General features: G+C 33.6%; 1 protein-coding gene across 1 annotated transcript; it reads left to right on the top strand.

Annotated features, from left to right (window-relative positions):
* The first annotated feature begins 2997 nt into the window (after positions 1–2997).
* Positions 2998–10530, top strand: LOC140049450 (uncharacterized). Its single transcript, XM_072094335.1, has 3 exons — positions 2998–4356; positions 4779–4923; positions 7188–10530. Exons 1-3 carry the CDS (start codon positions 3145–3147, stop codon positions 7358–7360), a joined length of 1530 nt encoding a protein of 509 aa, XP_071950436.1. The 5' UTR covers positions 2998–3144; the 3' UTR covers positions 7361–10530.
* The last annotated feature ends 291 nt before the right edge of the window (positions 10531–10821 follow it).

Here is a 10821-nt window from a genome sequence, read left to right on the forward strand (position 1 = left end):
GCATTCATATAATTATAGTATATAGTGATACGCTTCAAAGTACCGCTGCTTGTCAAAACAACCGGCTTTACTAATATCTCTACCTAATGGCTGTGACGCAGTTAACATGCTTGCCTTATCATAGTCATGGGTTCAAATCGGTTTATGGGAACTATGCAAGTTTGTGTTTAACATAGTCTACCTAAGCCTCGTAGTTTAGAAAAACGAGAACGACTCTTGGGTGTGCGTAGAATAGAACGTCATTCGTCTAAATCGCTGCTTCAGCAGTGCTTAGAATTATCTATTTAGAAGGTATTAGACGAGTTTGTATCTAAGACTAGACGCAGCCAGTCATCTTCCTCTTAACTGTTACTAACTACTTAAGGGTGTGTTTTCATTCAGACGAAATTCTTATGGTAAATAATAATGGTTAAAATCTCCATAAGTGTTTGTGCCTGGTTACATAAATCTACCTTAATAGACTACTGGCGTGGAACTTTGTAAATAATTAACCAATCACACTGGGTTTTACAAATGGAATGTATTATGTGGAAATTCAGAAGATCTCATTGGTTGAATTTCTGACAATTTAACAATTGACTTTCTGATTGGCCAATCGAGTTGTTTCTTCTAATATATTTCGTTTGTATTGCATGGCGGATTGATACTGTGCTTAACATGTGTATCTCTAAACATACACGAATTTGATTATTAATTTTAAAATGTGACGTCATTTTTAATCGTTTTATAATGCATGAATGTCTAATCGAATTAATGTATTTTTAACGAAAGGTTGATGCTTAACTTTTAAAGGCCTCACTTTGGCATGTAGTTAGACTTTATGATTCTTAAAACGATCAACCGATCTATTAGTACAGACTAACTACATTATAATAATTTATGTGATGCGCTTTTATATTCTTTATTTAAAATTATTACTTTAATAGTGCTAGTAATATAAATTAATATTACTTTCTTTAACATTATAGACAAATAATATAGTTTTTTCTCACAAACGTTAAACGTTCAAAGAAAATGTTATTATGAATTTAATTTATGATATTTTATACAACAGAATTTATACATACGGTAGCCAAAGAAAAACATGGTACAGAAGTGTTAGATATTACTATAAAATTATATTTATTGTTCAAACTAGATTTATATACATAAACATATTATTTATTTAATGAAGATATACGTTAAAATTATAAATGATATGAAGTCATCGTCATGAAGAGATTCTTTTTGACACCCTGCGTTTGGTGGGGAGCATAGTTTTTAATGTCTCTCCCCACCACCACCACCACCATTATTTAGAATGGGATGACCCCATTAGGCACTCTCTTCTAACGTTATGTTTCCACTACACAAGAGACGCAACCCAAGCGAATTCACCAATGGCAAGCGACAGTTTGAATAATCTATGGCTTTTGGTTGGTCAAATGACGTGTTTACGTTGCGTCTGGGGACCAATCACAATAGCCTAAAACCAAGGTATAAAAAGAATTCCTTCATATTCAGATCTTGATTTTCAATCATAATATGAACAATGGTTTCCAGTTAATTAACCTGTTTACAGATTGTACTGTACCAGCCTAATCATAGCAAGGCAATCTAACAACAGGACACTGAGCTTACCTTACCAAGATAGGAACTCGTAACAGTCCTTTGATCTTATGTTTGGCTGCGACAAATACCAACAATACTGTACTGTTGTTAGATTGTCTTGATCATCATAGTATAGGATATAATGTGAACGTTATCCGCATAAGAGGCCTACAACAAATTTGAGGTTTATACGCACCTTAATAGTAGATATGTATTCATAACCAATTACGTAGTATTACGTATTTTAATATTGATTTTAATTATAAAGCCTAATTTTATCATTATTTAATTATTATAAAGTATAAATCGATTGTCACAACACGGTAATACCAATGCTTGATTATAATATTATAGTAATTTATATAATTATATAATAACATTTAATTAATTATATATTTATCTAAGACTGCACAAAAAGACATTTTGGTGATTTTGTGAAATATTAAGTTATATTTAAAGCGCCCTCCCTACGCATTTGTTTTTCTAGGGAGACGCAATTATTAATCATGAAATGTAATTGTTATACTGTCCATGTAAATAATGAATATTCAAATAATAATTGTAAATATTCATAAGTATGAATAAGATTTATGTTAATGATGAAATAGGAACGCTATTGTTAGGATAAAACAACGGAAGAGACAGTATAGCCTACATAATTAATTGCACTGTAAAATAACCATGGGTTTTTTTTCAAATACTAGTATTGAATATTGCAACTGATTATTTGCTGATATAGGCCTAGGCCTAACCTACTGCTGCGATATTTTTGTCACTTCTCTCTGTTGATTGTGATGAAACAAGAGGTATTAGAAACTTTGTGTATTGTAGTTCTACGCTAGAAAAAAAAACAATCAGGGAATTTAAATTTGTTATTGTTACACTTTGGTATAGAATAATTGAATAGCTTTGAGGACCAACTTTATTTGAAAAATAAATGTGTATTTAGTATATTGATAACGTGGAGTTTATATTGAAGCTTGCCTGCCAGATATTATTTTCAGTTTTTGAAACGTAGATTATACCGTAGAGTAAATAATATGGTTATTTATAACAACATTGTATTAGTATGTGTATGTTTATTGTTTATTCTATTCATTATTCATGTACAACCAGTTTTTGCGTGCAATAAAATGCAAATTGGACAGATGACACATCATACGTGTAGATGGTTATTGTAGGCCTATATTTCTTGTTAATAAAACCAATGTGTTTATTACTTTACTAAAGCATAATAAAAATTATTTGGTGGTAATAATGCTGCAGGGTCGAGTATTAAAGTTCACATATAGTTGTTTTTCGGGCATATTTTATTGAAATATGAATAAATAAGGAAAAAAGTAGCCTTACTAAATGATTTCGCGACGACAAAAGTAAAAGTTCCAAATTCGTTCATGAATAGGTGGCGCTAGATTACATATTTTAAATACGAAACGCTGGTGGCGACAATTTCATGCTTCATTGGTTTTTGGTTGTTGCTAGAAAACATACGGAGAAATATTTCAGGTAGGAATTTTTTTTTCAAAACAAGTGTCCGAAAACCTGCATGTTATAATGTCATCAAAATATTATAAAAATGTTTATAAGGATTTAGAAGGAGATGATGGACCGGTCGATTTTGATTTTTTTGATGATGATGATGCGTCGGATAAAAGGGAACATCAATTAAATAAGCAGCCTTTATTGACGAGTACGCCAGGCAAGGAGGAGACATTGGCCTCAACTTCGTATTCACCCCGCTCAACCGACCTGGAGTCGGCCCGTTCTGCTACTAGCAGCCGGAGTAGTTTGAATGTTAGGTTGCCTAGCGTTTCTCCTTCAGTTGATGACGTCGTGTCTTCAGAGGAGAGTGACGATGAGACAGATAGGTCGTATAACAGAAATAATTTAAAGCAAACAAACCGTGATAGGCAAATACCAGATTCAAATAAATCTGTAAAAGAGCCAATAAAACGAATTGAACGTCCGAAAACGTGCAAACCTGGTTCACGATCACGACAACCGGAAACAAACACAAAAACAGACGATCACTCAAGTAGTGATTCAGGCAGTTATAGTTCGAGTTTCACATCAGGTTCATCTAGCTCCAGTGGTAATTCGTCATCGTCGGGCACAGACGACGATAGCGATTCCGGTAGTGTTACTGATGTTTCGCCATTACAAAGTCCAAATTCAACCAATACATTAAATAAAACATTTTCGTGCAGCGATGAAGAATTACCGCAAGAAAGACCAAAAACATCGAAAGTAAATTCGAGGCAAAGGCATATTGACGGAAATGCGAAAAAATCCAAAAAAGAAAGTGTAAGATTTGCTGGCGTGAAAAAGTCAAATGGACACAAATCTGCACCTGGTTCTCGTTGGAATGAATCTGAAGCTCAAGAATTGAGCATGTTGTTAAAAGCCGTTTTGGAGATGGAAGAAGCGCCTAAAACTCTTGTACAAATGCCAGGCAAACAGCGATCGCGTCCAACATCTGCGAAAAGCACCACATCAAATGCGTCAACGAAAAGTTTGCCACATAAGCGAATGAACATGTCATTTAGTAACGACCGTGTGCGACAGATTGACCGAGAGAATCAAAGACTCTTGAAACAGATCATGAGTAAATCGGGTGTCAATCTGGGGAATGAAAAAGCTAGAGTGATGAAACCGAAGAAGGTAGTTGGTTCTCACATAAACACAAATGGAACGCACAGACCTGTCTTGAGTCATGCAGCCATGAGAAGGCAGAGAGAGCACAGAAGAATAGAGATAGAAAATATGGTATGAACCTTAAATGATTTAAATTTGTAATGTGTTTTTTTTTTATATTGTAATCCTTTTTTATTCATATATCATAAAGTGCAATTTAGCTGAAAAAATGTTACTTTTTTCCTGCTGCTAAATTTTATGAATGTATTTTTATATTTATTAATATACAGTATTATTAAAATATACCAGTTGATTTAAAAAATAATAATAAATTTTGTTACAGTAGTTTAAATCTGGCAAGATAGAGAAATTTATTAATAATATTATTAATTACTGTAATGAATATTGTTTATTATTGTTTTAGTAGTATTATTAGATTTAGTAATAGTAATGTATGTGCAGAAGTGTTTACTGTAACACAACTGAACTCTATCTGTAACGGCACAAGTTATAATAATTAATATTTTGAAATATTTTTATTTTTATCATTATAGCAAATTTTAAAGAGGATTGAAAGTGCCAAGCCAACTCGAGACATAACAAAAGACGCCTTATTGGAAGATCATTACAGAATGACGCAGTACGCTCAACAGGTGTCTAGGTCACCGATGAGACCGACGAGTGCCAAGTCAGCTTCAGGTATGCTTTTTTTCCTTGACCGGTAAATTGGAATATCCTCCGTGGCGAAACAGCTAAACACAGGCCCGGAGCTTATGTTCAAAAAGGCTAAAAACACCCGAGGCCTCCAGCATTGGAGGGCCACTTAGTGTTCCTAACCCAAGGGCCTCAGGCCTCCATGTTACGCCACTGAGTAGCCTGGTGAGTGGGAGGGATTGTCATGTTTGCTTACTATAGTTAGACCTTATCTAACATTGGAGTACAGTAGTTCAATTACTGTACAATTATTGGCCCTTAAGTTTTTACTGATACTACAGTAGTATTTTATAATAATCAATTTCAATATCATTGGTTATCTTTTGTGTACATTGTACTTATCATATATGGCAAGCCAAGTCTGCCAAAAGTACACAACTCTGGTCATGTTACAGATCAATATATACTGTCTGATAACTTAACCAAGAAAGTAGGAAGCCTTTTTTGACTGTTTTTTAATTGTCTTACCTCTAATCTAAAATCTAGAGGAAAAAAACCATACACACACAAACCACTACATATATAGGTCTATAGTATAATGTTTTTATCTAAATTTAAAATCGAGATTAGGGGGAAATTATTAAATTTTAGTAGTAATACAGTACCCAACAAAATGTCTATTCTCTTCTCATGATAATTGCTAGATACTTTATGCATATCATCATTTTGTTATTAAACATTTTAACCTGATGAAAAACAATATCAGGTGTTTCAAAATGCATTGAGTGCTTACAGCCATTAACTGTTTTTATTGCAATATCTTCTTTTGTGAAACATAATCTATACCTGTTTGAATAGAAAACATAAACATCGTTATTTTTTCCGAGGACACACGTAGTAGGCGGTAAACGGCAATTAGCTGTATTGTTATAATAATTCCTTTTTAATAATATGTCCTTTAGCTCTCGCTTGTAATAAAATATATAAATAAAGATACATTTAGCTCTCACTTGTAATATACTCTGAAAAAAAAAGATACATTTAATATCTATATTATATTTTATGCTTTATTACCTGCCTCCTATTGTTTCCCCGACATCTAGGAGAGCAAGACAGGACTTGCACTTCCTGTATAAATGTCTTACTTCTAAGTTTGATTGTGATCTTGTTTCGTTGTTTTATTTTAATGTTCCTGTTCGTAATCTTTGTAGTAAACCCTTTCTTCATGTTAAATTTTCTCGTGTCAATGTTTGTAAAAATGGTATTTTCTGTAGACTCTCGTCATTGTACAATTCATGTCTTTTAAAAAATAATTCTTTAGATATTTTTAACTGTAATTTTTCTCAATTTAAATGTATTATTAATGAAATTATTTAAATTTTCTTTTTCATTTGTATATATTTATATTGGCTCATATTTTATAGTTTAGTTTTATTTTCAACCTGTTATTGGTGTTTTACACTGTTGGTTTGATATGAAGAATAAATTAATTTTTGAATGGTTAAACTATAATAATAGTAAACCTGTGATACATGCAAGTATAAACAAGAAATATTTCTTACAGAAAACACCGCTCATCTCACAATAACTTATCAGACATGCCTTGGCATTTGCGCATGCCCAGTCCCAGTTTCTAAATACACATTTTTTCAGCCGTAATAAACTATAAGCTATCGCATGGTAACTGTTTCTCTTGAATATAACTGCCTAAATTCTTGCATTTTGTAATTAAAAATCTGTTTTACTTCATCATTTTCACGCTGCTGCTCTAGCCCGCTACGTCACACGAGATGACTCATTCATTAGATGAAATCAAGCAGCTTTATAGTACTACACTTTGACATTTTTGTTAAAATGGAAACTCCACTATAATTTATTGGTACCACCTGTTGAATCCAAAAACGGCTGGGAAAAGAGTCTAACGACAAATCCCAAAGCATTCTGGTATTTATGAGTCCCATGATATTACTATAATTCGCTGTCAGATAATCATTGAATTATTATCAAAACAGTCCATTGAAGTTTTTGTTTGTAATAGGATACTTGAAGTATCTAGGCATGATGAAGTGACCCCCAGACTTGACCTTAGCAATAACAATAAGCGAGCAGCGTTTTTTGTAAGAAATATTCTTGTTTATTTAGTTTTTGCTTATTTTATCTCCATTGAGATTCAGCCAGCTATTTATTTAATACAATTAAATAATTTTTTTAAATACATACAATTATAGTACAGTACTGTATTTTGTATTAATTCCTCTATTTAACTCAAGTGTTATTAATAATAATCTTTTAATCTTCAATCATTTTAGGCAAAACAATGAGTGATGCAGGCAGTTTACTCAGCCTGTATAGCAATGATAGTGTTAGTAGTAAGACAGGAAGCAGCAGCTCATCTAGGCCAACAAGTGCGAAGAAAACTAGCTTTAGGCCGTCTACAGGGAGGCGGCCTAAGCAAGCATGGGATGATCACTGGCAGAGTTGAAGAGCTTTTGTGTACCTTAAATTGTAAAGAGAACTACTGTGTAGCATATTGTATCATTAAAAACCTTTACCGGGTCCTAAGGACATAGATTTGTATGAACATTCACTAGTAGGATCTCACAAAGATATTCCTTGAGGTCACAGTGATATTCCTTGAGGTCACAGAGATATTCCTTGAAGTCACAGAGATATGCCTTGAGGTCACAGGGATATTCCTTGAGATCACAGGGATATTCCTTGAGGTCACAGGAATATTCTTGAGGTCACATAGATATTCCTTGAGGTCACAGGGATATTCCTTGAGGTCACAGGGATATTCCTTGAGATCACAGGGATATTCCTTGAGATCACAGGGATATTCCTTGAGGTCACAGAGATATTCCTTGAGGTCACATAGATATTCCTTGAGGTCACAGGAATATTCCTTGAGGTCACAGGGATATTTCTTGAGGTCACAGGGATATTCCTTGAGATCATAAGGATATTCCATGAGGTCACAGGGATATTCCTTGAGGTCACAGGGATATTCCTTGAGGTCACAAGGATATTCCTTGAGGTCACAGGGATATTCCTTGAAGTCACAGAGATATTCCTTGAAGTCACAAAGATGTGTGTGTGTGCACGACGCGGGTACGGTACAAGCCCAAACCAAATTCACAATCATTGATGTACAGCCTATTGTACTTCTATCTATTTTATAATGTTGTCATTGGTACAAAAAATGGTGGTTGTTATAGATTATTCTGTTCAAATGTCAAATTAGATATTTTACATTCATTTTTTAAATTTTAAATTTTTCTTTAATGGCAATATAATTTAGTAAAATGTTTTGGACAAATTTACTAAAATGTTTTGGACAAATTTACTAAAATGTTTTGGACAAATTTACTAAAATGTTTTGGACAAATTTACTAAAATACTTTTTACATCACACTGGGTTTGTGGGAGCAGTACTATAAACTATAGATATTTATTTTTCATAATTTAACTGCCACAAAAATGTTTACATTGTTTGAATACTGTATTATATTTATTTGTTATACATACACTGTACAGTTCCAAAATGTTGAATAGTTTTTAATAGAAATGTATTACACATGCATGGCTTGTTTTTCCTGCAGTGCTTGTACTGTACATGACGGAAGAAACTTTTAAAACACAAACAGTAGACTTTTTAAATTAGTATAATTTCAAACAGTAGAAACTGAAATAAGTTATATTGGTTTCATCATCATCGTTGCACATTATGTTCTGATAAAGCTCTGTATACACTACCAAACTTTATGTGACAACAAAATGTGATGTGTCCATATATGGACATGATGATGTCATATCACTACCATATTTGGGCACATCACACTTTTTTTGTCAAACTAGTTTGATAGTGTAGATAGAGCTTTCAGCTGGGGATGCATACATGTCTGTAGTTCAATGTATGTTATATAACACTGAACTGAAGTAAATGGAATACAGTGTAGAAGCGTGTTATTACAGTCCTGTAGCCTGTATTCCTTTGGTGTAAAGCATGCTATATCTATACTATGAAAGCAATAGAGCGTACTTTGCGCTAAACAAATTTGGAAAAAGTCTAGTATCTCCTATTGGTTGTTGGCTTGGTTCCCACTAGATTTGACATGACCAATGACAAGCGACATTTCGAACCGTCACTTGTGATTGGTCGACTCATAACAATACGTTGCGTTTATTTAACATGACCAATGATAAGCAACAGTTCGAACCGTTATTTTGATTGGTCGACTCATAACTTACGTTGTGCTGACGCCCTTGCTGCGTGCGTATCTAGTGAAATCCAAGCATAAAGGACATCTTCTAGACCAAAGAAGTGTCCCCGTTAAAACATAAAGTAATTGGTTTAGATGTCTCTTTCATTTTGAATATAAAAAATACCGCTATTTCGTTAACAAGATGTTTCGTAAGCTCTCTCTCTATCTTTATCATTACGCCGCTATATTAATAATCAATTTTAGATTAAATTCAAAATGGTATACTGGAAACATTAATATCGATACAGATACATACAGTATTTAAAAATATACCGTAAGCATAGACCTTGGTGAATTATAAAGCCTAATGCATTTTTGCGCTATTCATTTTTATTTTCTTTCAATGTTTGTATTATGTTAGAAAAAACATTAGATCGTTTTTATTGAACGTATCATCATCGCCTTGTCAGCATATAATACTGTCTAATCACTTTACGATTTCACAACACTGTATTGTCTATATACTGTAGTATTAGGTACATATTCCACATCGATTAATAGATTTAACACAATGTGTTGATGTTGGAATATGAAATGCTCGAGGGTTTTCTGAAAATCAATTTGTCTGAGAATGTTTTAAAAATATTGTACAGGGTAGCGGAAAGTAAAGATATTGTCACCATGCTGCTGCTATAAAATGTAAATAAATATAGTTTAAACATTATGTTCTTGTTTATTCGTTTTTTTTAGCATTGAATCATAAAAGGTCCGTATTTTCCCTGATCATCGTTATTATTTTTCTAATTTGGAGCAGATAAGTTATATTTACACATATGCCTAATGATCCCCGCAAATCTGTTTTCTATTCCCATATTTTTTCCCTCCCTATTCCCACTTTTTGTCAACTATCTCCCTCGTCTCCTATTTGTACTTTCTTTTTCTTCAATGCCAACCTCCCTCGCCTCCCATTCCTCCTTCCTTTTATCCTATTTCCACTTTTTGTCAACTATCTCCCTCGTATCCTATTTGTCATTTCTTTGTCTTCAATGCCAACTTCCCTTGTCTCCTATTCCCTCCTTCTTTTCATCCTATTCCCACTTTTTGTCAACTATTTCCCTGGTAGCCTATTTGTACTTTCTTTTTCTTTAATGCCAACTTCCCTCGTCTCCCATCCCTCCTTTCTTTCATCCTATTCCCTCCTTCCTTGCATCCTATTTCTCCTCCTTCCTGGCGTCCTATTCCCTCCTTCCTATTCGCACTTTCACTGTCTTCTCTGTCAACCTCCTTCCTCTCATTCCCACCATTAATACCATTCCCTCCTCCCTTTGTGTAATAATATTCTCGCTTCCTAATCCTCCTCATTTTTAACTCGTTTTATCAAATCCTCCAAACCATCATCTCAGCGTTCATGAAAGATATTTCCAACATGATCGATTTCAAATGCCAACATTTATCCTCATTCGTAGCATTCTACTCGTCAATGGGCCAGGCCTACATGCATAACAATGAGTAGAGAGGTTTATCAATTCTGGAGGGTGAACTAAGCTGGTACATCATAGTGTTCATATTAAGATACGGTACAATCAATTATTAATGTATGCTCAAAATGGAAAAATTATGGTTGTTCATAAGACAAAAAACAACTGCATATCTGATATTAAATGCTTTCCAATTTGTCATCCCTACAATTAACGGTATTGTGCCACCGTTCATGAATCAATATTTACAACCCGTTGCT

Source organism: Antedon mediterranea, chromosome 5 (assembly GCF_964355755.1).
Source record: "Antedon mediterranea chromosome 5, ecAntMedi1.1, whole genome shotgun sequence".
Lineage (NCBI taxonomy): Eukaryota > Metazoa > Echinodermata > Crinoidea > Comatulida > Antedonidae > Antedon > Antedon mediterranea.

Coding starts and splice junctions, on each gene's coding strand:
- LOC140049450 (XM_072094335.1), top strand. CDS start 3,145: ATGTCATCAAAATATTATAAAAATGTTTATAAGGATTTAGAAGGAGAT. Junction 4,357..4,778: donor GAATAGAGATAGAAAATATG/GTATGAACCTTA, acceptor TTATCATTATAG/CAAATTTTAAAGAGGATTGA. Junction 4,924..7,187: donor GAGTGCCAAGTCAGCTTCAG/GTATGCTTTTTT, acceptor CAATCATTTTAG/GCAAAACAATGAGTGATGCA.